General features: G+C 44.6%; 1 protein-coding gene across 3 annotated transcripts in view; it reads right to left on the bottom strand.

Annotated features, from left to right (window-relative positions):
* LOC309557266 (cytosolic beta-glucosidase-like) overlaps positions 1–19214 on the bottom strand; it is a 243694-nt gene that overhangs the window by 191442 nt on the left and 33038 nt on the right. For all 3 annotated transcript variants that reach the window (XM_082259927.1, XM_082259928.1, XM_082259929.1), the window contains exon 2: positions 1120–1298. In XM_082259927.1, coding sequence (XP_082116053.1) covers positions 1120–1186 — 67 coding nt within the window. In that variant the 5' untranslated portion in view covers positions 1187–1298. The remainder of the gene's footprint in view (positions 1–1119; positions 1299–19214) is intronic.

Here is a 19214-nt window from a genome sequence, read left to right on the forward strand (position 1 = left end):
CCGCCCACCAAAAGACAGACTGGGCAAGGAGGGCATTAATCAAAGAGGCAGCACAGAGACCTAAGGTAACCCTGGAGGAGCTGCAGAGTTCCACAGCAGAGACTGGAGTATCTGTACATAGGAGGACAATAAGCGTACGCTCCATAGAGTTAGGCTTTATGGCAGAGTGACCAGAAGAAACCCATTACTTTCAGCAAAAAACAAAATGGCACGTTTTGAGTTTGCGAAAAGGCATGTGGGAGACTCCCAAAATGTATGGAGGATGGTGCTCTGGTCTGATGAGACTAAAATTTAACTTTTCGGCCATCAAAGAAAACGCTATGCCTGTCGCAAACCCAACACATCACATCACCCAAAGAACACCATCCCCACAGTGAAACACGGTGGCAGCATCATGCTGTGGGGATGTTTTTCAGCAGGCGGGACTGGGAAACTGGTCAGAGTTGACGGAAAGATGGATGGTGCTAAATACAGGGATATTCTTGAGCAAAACCTGTACCACTCTGTGCGTGATTTGAGGCTAGAACAGAGGTTCACCTTCCAGCAGGACAATGACCCCAAACACACTGCTAAAGCAACACTTGTGTTTAAGGGGAAACATGTAAATGTGTTGGAATGGCCTAATCAAAGCCCAGATCTCAATCCAGTAGAAATTCTGTGTTCAGATTTAAAGATTGCTGTTTACAAGCGCAAACCATCCAACTTGAAGGAGCTGGAGCAGTTTTGCAAGGAGGAATGTGCAAAAATCCCAGTGGTAAGATGTGGCAAGCTCAGAGATTTATCCAAAGCGACTTGGAGCTGTGATTGCCGCAAAAGGTGGCTCTACAAAGTAATGACGTTAGGGGGGTGAATAGTTATGCACATTGACTTTTTCTGTTATTTTGTCCTATTTGTTGTTTGCTTCACAATAAAAAAAAAAAAAAAACACATCTTCAAAGTTGTGGGCATGTTCTGTAAATTTAATTATGCAAATCCTCAAACAACCCATGTTAATTTCAGGTTGTGAGGCATCAAAACACGAAAAATGCCAAAGGGGGGGTGAATAATTTTGCAAGGCACTGTATACACATGCACATACGTATCATATGAAGAAAGAACTGGACACAAGGTTATGATTACCTTCAATTTGATAGGCTGCTGTTGATGCTCCCCAAGCAAACGAATAAGGAAACTTTCCACTATCCATGTCTTGTATTGTACCCCCAGGAACCACAACCGCTATCCAATGACGCTGTTTATTCCGCCGTGTCCTGTTTATCCTTTGCTGATCCCTCCAGATGTACAACTGAAGTAAACAGCTGTAAAAGAAAATCAGGAGATTTACAAGATGGAACTTCAACAAACCTTCACCAGCAAATACAAAACTGCAGAGCATTATGCCTTACATGTTGAATTTGGGAACATAGTGTACAAGTTATTGCTTCTGCACTTCATGTGTATAAGCCTCCATTCACTGCTTTGTTGCGTGTTTTTGTGCATTTCCCAATGCACGGCAACACAACATCAATAATACTGACCTTTTCCAGACAGAACTCACCAGCAATACAGTGACTTATTTCTATGTGTAAGGGCTCATGCACACAGGGCTACAAAAACACTGCTTTTACAGGCATTTGACGTTTACTTTTTCAGCCTAGAAAAGCCCCTCTATGTTAGGGCCCATGCACACAGGGGCGCTTACAGGGGTATTAGAAGAGGGGCATTTAAATGCTGAAAAAACTATCACTGGCGTGCTCAAGAGAAGAGGTTATGGAGTAGAGAAAACATGAAACGCACATAAACACCAGACACGTTTAGAGACATTCACGCATTAACACATTCTAATGCCCAGAATAAATGAATATCCTGTTCAATAGAATGCAGTAATGCCAAACACACAAATGCACATAAACACGTGTGGCTTTAGGAGTAAAAGACATGCAGAGGAAAAATTAAAATGCCAAGTGTGCATGGACCCTAATAAAAGGTTTACATTTCTACAAATGTGTTACTAACAAGTACACACTAGGTGGCAGCATTGTAGCATTTTATATTGCACTTCTTGCAGAGATAGACAAGCAGTAGTATTGTCATATATTATTATTATTATTATACATGATTTATATAGAGCAGACAGTTTGCGCAGCGCTTTACAATATGAGGGAAAACAATACAGTTACAATACAATTCAATACAGGAGGATTTAGAGGGCCCTGCTCGTTAGGGCTTACAATCTAGAAGGGGGGGGTATATAGATTTCATCTGATGAATTTTATTCCTTCACTGACTGTGGTACACAGTCCCTTATCTCTCCAGATGTTGATCTAATGCTGCCCTTAGATATGGGTTACACTTCTTTTGTAAAAATAACCAAATTCAGTGTAAATGATTTATTTTGTGTAAAAGTTATAGAGTCTACAAACGATGGTATATACTGAACAAAATTATAAAGGCAACGCTTTTGTTTTTGCCCCTATTTTTCATGAGCTGAACGCAAAGATCTAAGACTTTTTCTATGTACACAAAAGGCCTATTTCTCTCAAATATTGTTCACAAATCTGGCTAAATCTGTGTTAGTGAGCACTTCTCCTTTGCCGAGATAATCCATCCACCTCACAGGTGTGGCATATGAAGATGCTGATTAGACAGCATGATTATTGCACAGATGAGCCTTAGGCTGGCCACAATAAAAGGCCACTCTAAAATGTGCAGTTTTACTGTATTGGGGGGTCCGAAAACCAGTCAGTATCTGGTGTGACCACCATTTGCCTCACGCAGTGCAACATCTCCTTCACATAGAGTTGATCAGGTTGGTGATTGTGGCCTGTGGAATATTGGTCCACTCCTCTTCAATGGCTGTGTGAAGTTGCTGGATATTGGCAGGACCTGGAACACGCTACTGATAGGCCGATCCAGAGCATTCCAAACATGCTCAATGGGTGACATGTCCGGTGAGTATGCTGGCCATGCAAGAACTGAGATGTTTTCAGCTTCCAGGAATTGTGTACAGATCCTTGCAACATGGGGCCGTGCATTATCATGCTGCAACATGAGGTGATAGTTGTGGATGAATGGCACAACAATGGGCCTCAGGATTTTGTTACGGTATCTCTGTGTATTCAAAATACCATCAATAAAATGCACCTGTGTTTGTTGTCCATAACATACGCCTGCCCATACCATAACCCCACCGCCACCATGGGCCACTCCATCCACAACGTTGACATCAGCAAACCGCTCACTCACACAACGCCATACACGCTGTCTGCCATCTGCCCTGTACAGTGAAAACCAGGATTTATCCATGAAGCGAACACCTCTCCAAAGTGCCAGACTCCATTGAATGTGAGCATTTGCCCACTCAAGTTGGTTACGACGACGAACTGCAGTCATTTCAAGACCCCAATAAGGACAATGAGCATGCAGATGAGCTTCCCTGAGACGGTTTTTGACAGTTTGTGCAAAAATTCTTTGGTTATGTAAACCGATTGTTGCAGCAGCTGTCCGGGTGGCTGGTCTCAGACGATCTTGGAGGTGAAGATGCTGGATGTGGAGGTCCTGGGCTGGTGTGGTTACACATGGTCTGCGGTTGTGAAGCCGGTTGGATGTACTGCCAAATTCTCTGAAACACCTTTGGAGACGGCTTATGGTAGAGAAATGAACATTCAATTCACAGCAAATAGCTCTGGTGGACATTCCTGCAGTCAGCCTGCCAATTGCACACTCCCTCAAAACTTGCGACATCTGTGGCATTGTGCTGTGTAATAAAACTGCACATTGTAGAGTGGCCTTTATTGTGGCCAGCCTAAGGCATACCTGTGCAATATTCATGCTGTCTAATCAGCATCTTGATATGCCACCCAGAAGTGCTCACTAAGCGAAATAGGCATTTCGTGTTGCATTTATAATTTTGATCAGTGTATATTTGAAAATTGATCATTCCTGATATACCGAAGACCTAATTTCCTGAGACCTGAAAATACCAGGACAGTACAAATACCCCCAAATTACCCATTTTTGAAAAGTAGACAATCCAATATATTTATTAGAAGGCATGGAGAGTTTTTTTAAGTTGTAATTTTTTGGAAAAGTTATGAAATTGAATAAAATGTGTTTTTCTTATAAAGTTGCCATTTTTATGTTATGTCTCACACACAGCATAGACATACTTAGAATTACACCCCAAAACACATTCTGCTGTGCCTCCCGAAGGCTTTCAAGATGCATAAAATTATGCATTATTTTCCTGACTACCTACCACAGATTTGAAGGCCCGAAGCACCAGGACAGTGGAAACACCAATGACAGTGGTGATTAGGGACACTGGGACTGGTGATTGGGGGAAATATGGCTGGTGTGGTGGTGATCATGGATACTGAGACTGGTGTGGCGGTGATCATGGACACTGGGACTGGTGTGGCCATGATTAGGGACAATTTGACTTGTGTGGCGGTGATTAGGGACAATATGACTGGTGTGGAAGGGACAAAATGACTTGTGTGGCGGTGATAATGGGCAATGTCACTGGGACTGGTGTGGTGGTGATCAGGGACAAAATTACTGGTGTGGTGGTAATCATGAACCATGGGACTGGTGTGGCGGTGATCATGAACACTGGGACTGGTTTGGTGGTGATCATCAACACTGGGACTGGTGTAGCAGTGATTAGTAACAATATTACTGGTGTGGTGGTGATCATGAACACTGAGACTGGTGTGGCGGTGATCATGAACACAGAGACTGGAGTGGCGGTGATCATGAACACAGAGACTGGTGTGGCAGAGATTAGTGAAAATATTACTGATGTGGTGGTGATCATGAACACTGAGACTGGTGTGGTGGTGATTAGGGACAATATGACTGGTGTGGCCGTAATAAATGACACTGGGACTGGTGTGAAATCTTTCCAATAAGGAAGTAAAATTGCATTCTTCAATGTAAAGTATATTACAATATACAGAATAGTATAATGTATAGTACAACATAAAGTACAACACATTGCACAACATAAAGTACAATGTATATTACAATATATATAACAACACATAGTACAACATGCTGTAAAGTACAATGTATTGTACAATGTACTGTAAAGTACACACACAGTACAATGTATAGTACAACACATAGTTCAACATATACTACAATGTATATTACAACACAGTACAACGTATAGTACAACATTTAGTGCAATTTATATAACAAAACATAGTAGAATGTACGGTATATTAAAAACGTATTGTAAGGGATTAGCTCGGTGGCGGGTGTGGATGACCCCTTGGGGGGTGCGTTTTCCCAGAGAGGTAGCCGACAAGTGCTTGCAAACAAACAGTGTGGTTTATTAAATGGTGTTTTCTTCACCAGGCTGTATGCAGCAAAACATCCAAAATAAAATAAAACAGAAAATAAACCCTTGCCTCTGTGGGCGGCTACCTTCTCACAACTGGAACCTGCCTAAGTGTCTGTCTCCAACCTACCGTCGGGCAGACTTCCTTGTCCTACAGCGGACACTCAATAGTCCTTTTATAATAGCTTCACAGGGCAACACAGTCCTTTGTTTCTTTCACATCAACAGTTCGTCTTCTCACCTTTGAGACGTATTCACCCTTGGTTACCGTCCCGGGCACACATCACTCCGGGGGGTCTTCTCCCAGGCCCACACATCCTGTCGGGAGGCACACACTGACTGTCCTCCTGCTCCCAGCCCACATGGCTTCAGGACACAGCTTCTGGAGGCAGCAAACAATAGGACTTTCTCTGAACAAATTATAGAGCCTTAACTCCCTCATTCTGAACAGGTGAAGGCCTTTCAACTTCCTGCTGGCTAGCTCTGTAGCCAACACCCTAAATTAATTAATGGACTTCTCAATCAGGTGGAAATGGACTTCTCAATCAGGTGGAAATGTATCTCCTTCCTGTGACTACATTCCCAGATTTAGCTGACTTCCTGTCACATACCCCCCCCTCTTGTTTCAACCCTAGGGTTGGGACACATATTTCCAGGCACGCATGTGTCAGGCACTGCTGACTCACTGATAAGCCTCCTATTATCCTCAAGCTTCCGGATGAAACTGTTTTGTCATCTTCATTGACGGATTTCTCATAACTGCCACACAGTTTGTCTCTCATCTCATATACACATTCTTCAACTGCATTTTTGGCATCATTTTGCTCCTTCTCGTTTCTGTCATCTTCATTGACAGCTTTCTCATAAATGTCAGACAGCTTGTCCCTCATAACCGTCTGTCCAATCCACCACGGAGGACCGTGATCCATAGGCAACTCAATTGGGCTAGTCTTAATGTCTTCAACATTCTTAAGACGCCTCTCTCTGCAATCCATAAATGTTTTCCACAAAACTTTGAGAACCTTTGCTTCACTAAGCTTTGTTCCAAGTAGGGACTCTTGACATCCCTCTGTGACTTGAGTTGCCTCTCCATACAGCTGTACACAATCATTGACTTTTTGTTGTAAAAGGGAATGATCTTCCTTCTTGAGCTTTGCTTGCTCTAAGATGCTGTGCAGAGGATTTTCCAATTGAGACAACAGGCTGTCACACATTTCTTCAAAGTGACCCCTGTTCCTTTTCCCAGAGATATCAATATCATTCAAACATTTCATATTCATAGGCAGATCTGAAGCATTTGCACTCATCAACTTCTTAAACTTTTCGCCCTCCTGAGCGAGTCGCAGTAAAGGCCTACTATTTGATTTGATATTCAGTTTATATTTCTTGCCAAACTCTTCACAGAAGTAGCCAACCAGAACATCATCAACTTTCCTTCCACCAACATAGGGGTCAAAGGCAACAACACAGTTGAACCCAGCGATCTGGGTGGTATCCATTATAGACCTCCTCTCTGCGTCAGTGAAGAAGCATGGAACTGCAACACATTCTTTTACAGGTTTCTTCAATGCACTTTCTGCTGAACTATTTGACCGCTCAAGGTCACCTAGTTCTTTTTCTCTATCTGAATTCCACATGGAATGCATCTCAAGATCACGATCAAACTTCTGCCACCCGTCTTTCACCAGTTCCATTTTGGAAACACTCCCTGAAAGGCACTTATTCATTTGCTTCACGTTTTCACCAACAGCCTTAGTTTTCTCCACTAGGTTTTCAGCCTGAACTGAGAAATCACCACATTTCTTACTCAGCTCCTTTGTTTGCTGAAGTTCTAATGATACATTTTCCAATGCTTGAAGTTTTTGAAGGAACGGTTTATTCCAAAGGGGTGATTCAAGCCACATGTCGTCACATTTCTGAGGCTCACTCAGGACAGACCCCAAAACACTGATCCTTTTAAAAACTGCATCAGGCACACTATCCCCTCTTTGGGACAGATCCTCTGTTGCCTGGAATTCCTCTTCCAGTTCCTGCAACGGAATCTTCATCTCTTCTACTTGCTGTTCTAAGGCTCGCTTAGACTTTTCTAGCTCCTGAACGCTTTTCACAACATCATCCTTGGAGCTGACCAATTCTTCCATTTCTGTACGCAGCTGTTTAACACTTTCTAGTTCAGCCTTACACTCTAGAGCTTCCTCCAAAGAGCGAGCCAAGAACAGGGCTTTGCTCTCGTTATCACGCACCTCCGTTTCTGCACGTGCGCGTTCTTCTGCATATTTTGCAGACACAGTCTTCTCTTCACCAAGCATCTGATCAAACTTCTTTTTCACATCTTCAACACACTGTAATGAACCAACGCTTTCTTCCATGCGTTTTTTCATATCCGCTATCTGAGCTTGCAATGTTGCGACTTGCTCTGATAGGTTTTTCTTTGCTTCCGCCTCCTCTTTTAATTGTTCCAGGAAGCCATTTTTCTCATCTTCCATTTGTTTGAGCTTTGTGCTAAAACTCAGCCTTTGACACCTCTCTTCCTGTAAGAGTTCCTGCGTGTCTTGCAGCTGCGATTCCAAGATAGAAAAATCTTCCGCAATTTCTCTAGATTTGCTGTCTGCTTGAGAAAGCTGATTTGTAACATTGTCCAACTCAACCTGCAGTCGGTTTGCCTTCTCTGACAGCTTAGCACACAATCGGTCACCTTCTGACACCTTGACTTGCGATTCCAGAAGCTGTGCCTCTACTTTTTCCCTCTTATGTTCACAATCTCCTTTTCCCTGCATAAGAGCCTTCACCTCATTGGCTAGCATCTGGGAATAAGAATGTAATTCTGCCACACAGGCTTCTTTCTCCTTTAACTGCTGCTGGACACGTTGGGCTTCCCCTTTCCAACTTTCACAGTCCGCACGCCATTCATTTACCACATTGCTCAAAGTATTGAGCTCATACACAGTACTCAGTAATTTAGCCTCTCTTTCACTTTTCTCGTTGTCGCTGAGAGACAATGTCGTTTTCAGAGCGACATTCTGTTCCTGCGACTCCTGCAGGTCTATTTTTGTAGCTCCCAAAGACTGAAGACTTTTTTCCAGCTGATTACGCAACTCCAACATATCAGCCATACTTTGCTTCTGCAAAGTCTGAATTTCACTTTCCTTTTCCATGAGGATGGTATCTTTCTCCATTATAGTCTCTCTGCGTTTTTGCAACTCGACCAAAAGAAGAGCAGTGGATTCTTCCCACTGTAACACATGAGACTTGAGTAGTTCATTCATTTCCTGCAAGTTTCTATGCTCCATTTTAAGCAATTCCAAGGCTTGTTCCTTTTCTTCCATTTTCCGTTGCAAGGCATCCAACTCAGCCCTGCACACATACTCGGTTTCCTCCAAACCGATGGCCTCCATTGGCTGCTGGCGTCTCTGTTTCCAGCCTGCCATGCTCTCTTGATGAGCCTTTTGTTGAGCTGCAAAGCTCTGCTGAAAATCCGCATTTGCCTGCTGTTGAGCTGCATTTGCTTGCTGTTGAGCTGCATTTGATATAATCAGATGTTTCAACATCTCCTCCATTTTGAGTTTACTTTTCATCTGAGCACACTGCGTCTCCATAGCGGTTTCATCAGTGTTGCTAGGGACAACAACCTTCCTCTTTAGTAGACTCTCTTTAGGCATGGATGGGGCTGGTTCAGACGGCAACATCCCCTCCATCCATAGAATCCGGTCTCTCATTTCATCTATCTTTGCATTTTTCAGGCGTTTGGACCGCCCCATCTTCAATAACTCCACAAACAAATTTTTCACAGTCCAGCAAACAATTTTCAGACCACTGTCTCTTCAACACATGTAGTTTTTCTCTCTCTTGCAGGATCTCTTTTCCTGCACACACAGTTTGTGCAGTCACTTGCACCAGACACAACAAAGTTCATCAAATAATTTTGAGACCGCTGTCTCTTTAAAACACTTTTTTTTTTTTTTTTTTCTGTCAGGATCTTCTCTCCTGCACACATAGATTGTGCAATCTCATGCACCAGACAAAGTTCATCAAACATTTGCACTTCCTTGCAGGGATCTTGCTGCTTCTGCCCGCATCCTCCACCATATGTAAGGGATTAGCTCGGTGGCGGGTGTGGATGACCCCTTGGGGGGTGCGTTTTCCCAGAGAGGTAGCCGACAAGTGCTTGCAAACAAACAGTGTGGTTTATTAAATGGTGTTTTCTTCACCAGGCTGTATGCAGCAAAACATCCAAAATAAAATAAAACAGAAAATAAACCCTTGCCTCTGTGGGCGGCTACCTTCTCACAACTGGAACCTGCCTAAGTGTCTGTCTCCAACCTACCGTCGGGCAGACTTCCTTGTCCTACAGCGGACACTCAATAGTCCTTTTATAATAGCTTCACAGGGCAACACAGTCCTTTGTTTCTTTCACATCAACAGTTCGTCTTCTCACCTTTGAGACGTATTCACCCTTGGTTACCGTCCCGGGCACACATCACTCCGGGGGGTCTTCTCCCAGGCCCACACATCCTGTCGGGAGGCACACACTGACTGTCCTCCTGCTCCCAGCCCACATGGCTTCAGGACACAGCTTCTGGAGGCAGCAAACAATAGGACTTTCTCTGAACAAATTATAGAGCCTTAACTCCCTCATTCTGAACAGGTGAAGGCCTTTCAACTTCCTGCTGGCTAGCTCTGTAGCCAACACCCTAAATTAATTAATGGACTTCTCAATCAGGTGGAAATGGACTTCTCAATCAGGTGGAAATGTATCTCCTTCCTGTGACTACATTCCCAGATTTAGCTGACTTCCTGTCACAGTATGTTACAAAGTACTGTATAATACAAAATATATGACATACTACAACATATAGTAAGATAATGTACTGTATAATAAAACATATACATTGTAATATAGGTTGTAATATACATTGTATCATATTTTGTTCTTTGTGTCATAATATACTATATGGTCAAAAGTATTGGGACGCTTGCCTTGAACCCTAATGGCATCCAAGTCTTAAGGCCCGTACACACGTACCGATCGTCGGCATACAAACGTCGGCGGACGAAAGATCTGCCGATTGTACGCGTGTTAGTATGGTGCCTCCGACAGATGTCTGCGCACAATCCGCAGACAAAAGTCTTTCGTGCAAACATGAAAATTTTTGTCTGCGGACACCAGAACGGACGATTGTTCGCCTGTCAGTACAGAATTCGGCCGACAGACCGCAGATTTGCAAGACTGGGCATGCTCAGAAAATTAAAAACACAGGGAAAGTTAACCATTACATGACATCACTTCTGCAGTCAGCTGAAGTCTGCAGACAAAATTCTTGTGCTGTCCTTGTGCTGTCTTTGCACTTTTCAACAGACACCGACATCCCGGGGAGAAAAGACGAACATTTGTATGCCGACAATCGGTACGTGTGTACGGGGCTTTAGTCTGTAGGGTTCAATATTGAGTTGGCCCACCCTTTGCAGCTATAACAGCTTCAACTCTTCTGGGAAGGCTGTCCACAAGGTTTAGGATTGTGTCTATGGGAATGTTTGACCATTGTTCCAGAGGCGCATTTGTGAGCTCAGGCACTGATGTGGACGAGAAGGCCTGGCTCGCAGACTCTGCTCTAATTCATCTCAAAGGTGTTCTATCAGGTTAAGGTCAGGAGTCTGTGCAGGCCAGTCAAGTTCCTCCACCCCAAACTCGCTCATCCATGTCTTTATGGACCTTGCTTTGTGCACTGGTCTAAATAATTTGGTGGAGGGGGGGGATTATGGTATGGGGTTGTTTTTCCAGGGGTTGGGCTTGGCCGCTTAGATCTAGTGAAGGGAACTCTTAAGGCGTCAGCACACCAAGACATTTTGAAAAATTTCAGGCTCCCAAATGTGGTCATGTTGGAACAGGCCCCATCCTGTTCCAACATGACTGCGCATCAGTGCACAAAGCAAGGTCCATAAAGACATGGATGAGCAAGTTTGGGGTGAAGGAATTTGACTGGCCTGCACAGAGTCCAGACCTCAACCCGATAGAACACTTTGGGATGAATTAGAGCGGAGACTGAGAGCCAGGCCTTCTCGCCCAACATCAGTGCTTGATCTCACAAATGCAGATGTAGCCTGGTCGCACGGCTAGTGTAGTTCATACTGTTGCTCTGTTATTAAAGTTCTGCAAAGACAGTGACCTTTGAATTACGGGAGATGCAGTTCCGGGAGGAGCCAGGACCATGGTCTGCTTATGCAAAAGGACTCTTCTCCCAGGGAGCATTGTGACTCACAGAGCCTGCTGGGAGTGTCTTTATAAAGGGAGCGGGATCAACTTTCGCTCTCTTGCCTCGAGGACAGCGTGCTGTGAAGAAGGGGAAGAGCTGCTGCGGATCGCAGAGTAGTAGGCCAGGGGCCTAGTAGTGGACACCGGAGCTGAGACGAGCGGTGTGTGAGGAAGAATCTTGGTAGCGTGACCGCGCGGAAGGATGCCTTGACAGGCCATGGTAGTCGCTGAGCAGAGTGGGGCCGGGTTGCAGCACGGAGCGGAGTTCCTGGAATTTGGTGAGAGACATCCAGCATCTACATCTGCATTTATCTTATACCTAGACTGAGCCAGGGCGGGACTGCCGAACTGTTAAGTAGAAGGCCATACTGAGTTCCAAAATTGCCACTGGACACTGCATTTACATATAGTGCGTGGTGGGTAAACAAGGCCTTAAGCCCTATTTGCAGTACTAGGCTATTTGTCTATTGGGAAGCATCAGGATCTATTCTCGCATTCACCTCTGTGGATTACAATTACTAACTACCTTGGGGATTACAGTTTATCAAATCACATTTACTTGGATTACAAATACTTTCCTTGGATTGACTGAGGATTTCTTGCCGGTGAAGACTAGTGAGGCCTCACTCTCCAGGAGACTCTTGCAATCTAGTGTAAAGGGGGCCCCTGTTGGTATATAGAGTGCACTCTGATATCCTAGTTAGTATTGATATACTGTTTATGCTACAGCATTATTACTGTTACTGTTATCCTCTAGGTACAGTCAACCTTAATTTGTGGTCACGCTCTATTTACTTCAGAACCTGGTGTGTTTACAGTATTACAGAGTACTTATCCTCTAGTGTACATATGTATACATATACATATGTATGTGTAGATTGTATTCCTGATCCTGAGTACTGAACCCTACTTAAGTTATTGGTTGGGGATTCAGGATCAATATTGCTATTGAAATTCTTGTATTATCACTAACTTTGTTTGTACATTCTTTAACTTCATATCAAAAAAGCAGTAAATTTGATTCTTTATTTGCAATCTCTTGTGGTTTTGGTCATTTAACATGTCAGAACCAATAGTGTCAGTTGGGTTGGAGCATGCCCAGGGCAATCGAAGTGAAGAGGATATACCTGCATTAAGCCAATCCCCTGGGAGCAGGGCTAAACAATTCTGGAAGAATGTTCAAACATTCCCATAGACACTCCTAAACCTTGTGAACACTTGTGGACAGCCTCCCCAGAAGAGTTGAAGCTGTTATAGCTGCAAAGGGTGGGCCAACTCAGTATTGAACCCTATGGACTAAGACTGGGATGCCATTAAAGTTCATGTAAAGCAGGGGTGGGGAACCTATGGTTCGGGGGCCGTATGCGGCCCGCGAAGTCATCTATTCCGGCCCCCTGTGCAGCTGAGTCTGTGTCTCTCAGCTTATCTGTCAGAACGGAGCCGATGCTTCCTGTATAGTTCCTGGTCCGTTATGACAGTCTGAGTGAGTCACAGGCGGAGTTATATCAAATGCACTCCACCTGTGACCAATACAGGAAACATCACCTCTTCCTCCAGCGTGGCGCTGCTACACTTCTCCTAGCCAGTATTTCCCACCAGCAGCACACACAGCAGTACCAGCCAGAGCCAGCAGTACTAGCCAGAACAAGCAGTACCAGCCAGAACCAGCAGTACCAGCCATAACCAACAGTACTAGCCAGAGCCAGCAGTACCAGCCAGAACCAGCAGTACCCACAGCCGAACCAGCAGTACAAGCCAGAGCCAGCAGTACCAGCCAGAGCCAGCAGTACCCACAGCAGTACCAGCCAGAATTAGCAGTACCCACAACAGTATCAGCCAGCAGTACCTACTGCACAGTACCAGCCAGCAGTACCAGCCTTAACCAGCAGTACCCACAGGAATACAAGCCAGCAGTACCAGCCAGCAGTACCAGCCTGAGCCAGCAGTACCCACAGCAGTACCCGCCTGAGCCAGCAGTACCAGCCAGCAGTACCCACAGCACAGTACCAGCCATCAGTACCAGCAGTACCCACAGCAGTACCTACAGCACAGTACCAGCCTGAGTCAGCAGTACTCCCACAGCAGTACAAGCCTGAGCCAGCAGTGCCTACAGCAGTACCAGCCAGCAGTACCCACAGCAGTACCAGCCTGAGCCAGCAGTACCAGCCAGCAGTACCCACAGCACAGTACAAGCCAGCAGTACCAGCCTGAGCCAGCAGTACCCACAGCAGTACCAGCCAGCTGTACCCACCAGCAGTACCAGCCAGCTATACCCACCAGCAGTACCAACCAGCAGTACCCGCCAGCAGTTCTTTTCAAAACTTACCACCACAAAAAAGTCGCTTGCGCTCGAGACTGACCGACGCAAACCTGGAAAACCAGTTGCGAGTAGCAACATCATCAATACCAGCTAACATCACACACCTCACCAAATAGAAGCAGTTGCAGCCATCACATTAGGGGTGAGTTAATTAAAATGTTTGACCAAATATAACAGGCTCATTTTTAAGGTTATAATTTTGTACGGCCCCCGAATGATTTTATAAATACCCAAATGGCCCTTGGCAGAAAAAAGGTTCCCCACCCCTGATGTAAAGGCAGGTGTCCCAATACTTTTGACAATATAGTGTATGTTGTAATATACTGTACATCATACTATATGTTGTACTATGTGTTATAGTATTTGTTGTAATATACAGTGTACTATATGTTGTACTATACATAATATATAACAACATATACAGTAGTATGATGTATAGTGCAACATATATTATGACACAGTACAACATATATGTTGTAATATACTGTGCATTGTACTATATGTAGCACTGCCCCCTAGGGGACTGCTGAATAGCGGGTGTTCCTCTGTACTCACTTGACCCTGAGAACTCTCCAACCCACCTGACACTTTAGGTTCAGACATGTAGCACCCTCCTATGTGTGTGCTAGGAAAAGTACAGTATATGGGTGGCCCTGTTTGCTTATCAGGGGGGCCTTAATTGTCCATCTAGGCTGTCATGTGTTCTTAGGTGTGCCTGTTGAGTCTGGGGAGTCTCCCCACTGTGTCCAATGAGGGCTCATTGAGACAGTGGAGGAAACCTGACCAATAGCACACCAGGGCTTGTATCTATCCCAGAGGGCAGAATATGCCGCAATCCATCCAGGGGTGGGGTATGAATCTGAGGGGAGCACATGACAGGCTGTCTTTGGCGGGAAGCAAGGAGTCCCAGGAGGAGGGTGACAGCCTTCTCTCCTCCTGTCAGTGTGAGGAAAGGTGTCCTTGGCGGTCGGCCTAGAGGACAGAAGGTTGAGCTGAGCTTCAGAGAGAGAGATCCAGAGTGCTGAGGACCATGCAGAGCTGTTGGGGCCGGAGTTTTCAGGAAAGCAGAGTCGTGAGTACTGTAAACTGCCCAGGGGGTCTGCCTAGGATAGGAGACCACTCCAGGAGGTCAGAGGGATCCAAGAGCCAGTTAACCAGGAGGAAGCTTAGAAAGGGGATGCCAGAGTCTAAGCCCTGAAGAGAATTCTGTGAGAGAGGGTGCCTGTGCGGGCCCTGAAGTGTTAAGAGTTGCAGCAGTGTTTACAAGTAGTTACCTCAGCCAGGAGGGCTAAAGGGAGTAGTACAAAGGACTTTTGAGTCACAAGGAAGTGTCAGAAGTCAGTTCAAGTCCACAGGCAGCAAGTTAGAGTTACCTCGCGCCAACGGGCGATGACCGGCGTTCAGCCAGCGCTAAGTCCCATTCTATTGTGTATAGTCGAGCCACTCATTCCCTTCTCCCATCCAAGTTCCAAAAATAAATACAAAACCCAAAGATGCCGGACTGTTTCCTGTCTCAGTGCTCACACTTGGAGAACATACTTAAATGTGCTGTTGTTGTTAGCGGTTACCCTGGCAGACCCACATCCAGCACAATGGCTGGGAATCCTGCTACAGACATGACAGGTATATTCTCCAAAAGACACACTGACACAATAAAAGTACAGTTTGGTTATTTTACTTGGATAGATAAACAGGTACACCTTATTAGTAAAAATGTATTAAATGCAGTCTATCAAACCCCACCAAACTCAGTAGGATCTAACAGACTGACACAGTGTGAATATAAAAGGTTAATAGGAAATGTCTAATATCACTGATATTACAGTCACATAAAATGTTAGGAACCTGTGATATGATTAGTGTGATATTGAATAGCTATGGTCTAATAAGAGACATCTGTTACAACTTCAGCTATTACTGGTTCTAACTAATAGTAACTCTAATTACTGCAGTTTACTTCCTATTAAGCAAACAAATGCAGAGTTCCCCTCCCTAGCAAGGCCTTGCTAAATCTTCGCCGGCAGTTGGAGCTCATATCACTGTTCACTGTGATATTTGTAATCCCAGATTAGTAATATGTGTCTGCAGTCAGTGTGTTATGAAAGGAGAATTATACTTGCGATTGGGATGTCACCAGGCACTCTTCCACAGACAGTGTCCACATGTGACAATCCAGTGACCGGAGACGACTCTCCCTCCCACGCTCCTGTGTCTGGGAGTGATCGATACTTGGCTGTCCCTGTCAATCAGCTCAGCTTCCGCCTGTTCTCATCTCAGCTCCACTGGATCCACTACCTCCGTGTAGTCACCAGCCTCCGCAACGCTGAGGATAGGCTTCGCTCTCACTAGGCCGCATGCAATAGGCCTCAATCACCGACAGTGTCCCAACACACCTCTCAGGCTGGTCTGCACTCGCTGAGTCCCCGGAAGCAAGAGAGCGCGCTCTGTGTAGCAGATAGGTTTATAGGCTCTCCCATTGCTCCTTGGGAGTATAGTGCTTTCAGCAGTCTAAACAATGGTCTGCCTTCAGTCTTGAACTATATATCCCACAATCCAATTTGTCGGCTTCCTGCGAAAGCCAATCCTCTTCTCCAAACAGCCTTAAAGGAGCACTCCAGCAATATCAACAAAAAACATAAACCTGAATATAAGTATATACAGTGCCTTGCGAAAGTATTCGGCCCCCTTGAACTTCGCGATCTTTTGCCACATTTCAGGCTTCAAACATAAAGATATAAAACTGTAATTTTTTGTGAAGAATCAACAACAAGTGGGACACAATCATGAAGTGGAACAAAATTTATTGGATATTTCAAACTTTGTTAACAAATAAAAAACTGAAAAATTGGACGTGCAAAATTATTCAGCCCCTTTACTTTCAGTGCAGCAAACTCTCTCCAGAAGTTTAGTGAGGATCTCTGAATGATCCAATGTTGACCTAAATGACTAATGATGATAAATAGAATCCACCTGTGTGTAATCAAGTCTCCGTATAAATGCACCTGCACTGTTATAGTCTCAGAGGTCCGTTTAAAGCGCAGAGCGCATCATGAAGAACAAGGAACACACCAGGCAGGTCCAAGATACTGTTGTGGAGAAGTTTAAAGCCTGATTTGGATACAAAAAGATTTCCCAAGCTTTAAACATCCCAAGGAGCACTGTGCAAGCGATAATATTGAAATGGAAGGAGTATCAGACCACTGCAAATCTACGAAGACCTGGCCGTCCCTCTAAACTTTCAGCTCATACAAAGAGAAGACTGATCAGAGATGCAGCCAAGAGGCCCATGATCACTCTGGATGAACTGCAGAGATCTACAGCTGAGGTGGGAGACTCTGTCCATAGGACAACAATCAGTCGTATACTGCACAAATCTGGCCTTTATGGAAGAGTGGCAAGAAGAAAGCAATTTCTTAAAGATATCCATAAAAAGTGTAGTTTAAAGTTTGCCACAAGCCACCTGGGAGACACACCAAACATGTGGAAGAAGGTGCTCTGGTCAGATGAAACCAAAATCAAACTTTTTGGCAACAATGCAAAACGTTATGTTTGGCGTAAAAGCAACACAGCTCATCACCCTGAACACACCATCCCCACTGTCAAACATGGTGGTGGCAGCATCATGGTTTGGGCCTGCTTTTCTTCAGCAGGGACAGGGAAGATGGTTAAAATTGATGGGAAGATGGATGGAGCCAAATTCAGGACCATTCTGGAAGAAAACCTGATGGAGTCTGCAAAAGACCTGAGACTGGGACGGAGATTTGTCTTCCAACAAGACAATGATCCAAAACATAAAGCAAAATCTACAATGGAATGGTTCACAAATAAACATATCCAGGTGTTAGAATGGCCAAGTCAAAGTCCAGACCTGAATCTAATCGAGAATCTGTGGAAAGAACTGAAAACTGCTGTTCACTAACGCTCTCCATCCAACCTCACTGAGCTCGAGCTGTTTTGCAAGGAGGAATGGGCAAAAATTTCAGTCTCTCGATGTGCAAAACTGATAGAAACAGTTACAGCTGTAATCACAGCAAAAGGTGGCGCTACAAAGTATTAACTTAAGGGGGCTGAATAATTTTGCATGCCCAATTTATGATAAAGCCCCCGTGGTCGGCGGAGGAAATGATTGTGCACACATAAAGGTGTACTAGGACACCTCTATGAAGGAACTAGGTCACTCCTCATACTAGAAGGTGACACCTACGTAAAAGTGACATATTCTCAGCACACACTGCGACATATTGGAGGAGGTGGAACTATATGAACGTTCTCTACTAGTCAAGACTCTATGAGTTTTTCCAGCGCACTGAGAAGAGTGTGCGCGCACCGTGCATTGCAGGCCGGGAGGGAGTCCGGGGAGAAGGTGCGCGCGCACCCCCCTGGTTCGGGCTGACGGATGGGGGCGTGGTGCTGAGGACGGTGTGCGGCATTACACCAGATCAAGTGGTATTGACAGCAACATCGGTGAAGAAAGGTCTAGGTCCTAGGGGAAGATCTCGGGCGGGGAAAAAAGGTTTCACTGGGGATCTGGTGGACAATCGCACATCTTTGCCCTGGCCTGCTTCTGAAGCATAAGCTGCTGAGCTTTTGTTGACTGTGCTGGTGTAATTCCCGGTGTGGACACTCTGGACCAGTGACCATCATTATAAGCCTTAACGCTCAAACACGAAAGTGGGTTGGGCCACAGCATCTGGTGAGTGGGCATTTCTCCTCCCCCCCTTTGGAGCACGGTGGTGGTGGTGATCCCCTTGAGAAACACGTTTCTTTACGTAGTCATCCCAGGAGATAGATTGAAGGATTATGGACTGTTTATGATATCTCCTTTTTTTTTGCCTATGTGACATCTGTTGAACTATTGGACTCTGTGCGGTTTGCACATTATTTTTGGCACTATCTTTTTGATGAGTTTGCGCTACTATATATATGTAGGGATATTTTGTAATGTCTATCTAGTATATATATCTATTCCATATTTTCGTAGTTAAGTAGCTGCATAGCCATTGCTTTTATAGGTGAGTGGTCCTCTTTTTGAGCGCTTGGGATAGCTTATTTTATTTCATTTTGGTCTTCGGCGGGTATTTAAGCTGTCATATTATATATTATGACATATAGTACAGTGTATAGTACAATGCACAGTACAACACATGGTATGATGCATAGTACAATGTAGAGTATGACAAAGTTGAACACTTCCAAAACAAAGCCATAGCTAGAAAAGTGTAGCACTATCCTATAAAGATATAAATACTGTACATATAAATTCCAATACTTGTTACTTTGAACAATGAAAAGTAGTCACTTTTTGAAGTATGCGCTCC

This window comes from Pelophylax lessonae (genome assembly GCF_965119305.1).
Source record: "Pelophylax lessonae genome assembly, chromosome: 1".
Taxonomy (NCBI): Eukaryota; Metazoa; Chordata; class Amphibia; order Anura; family Ranidae; genus Pelophylax; species Pelophylax lessonae.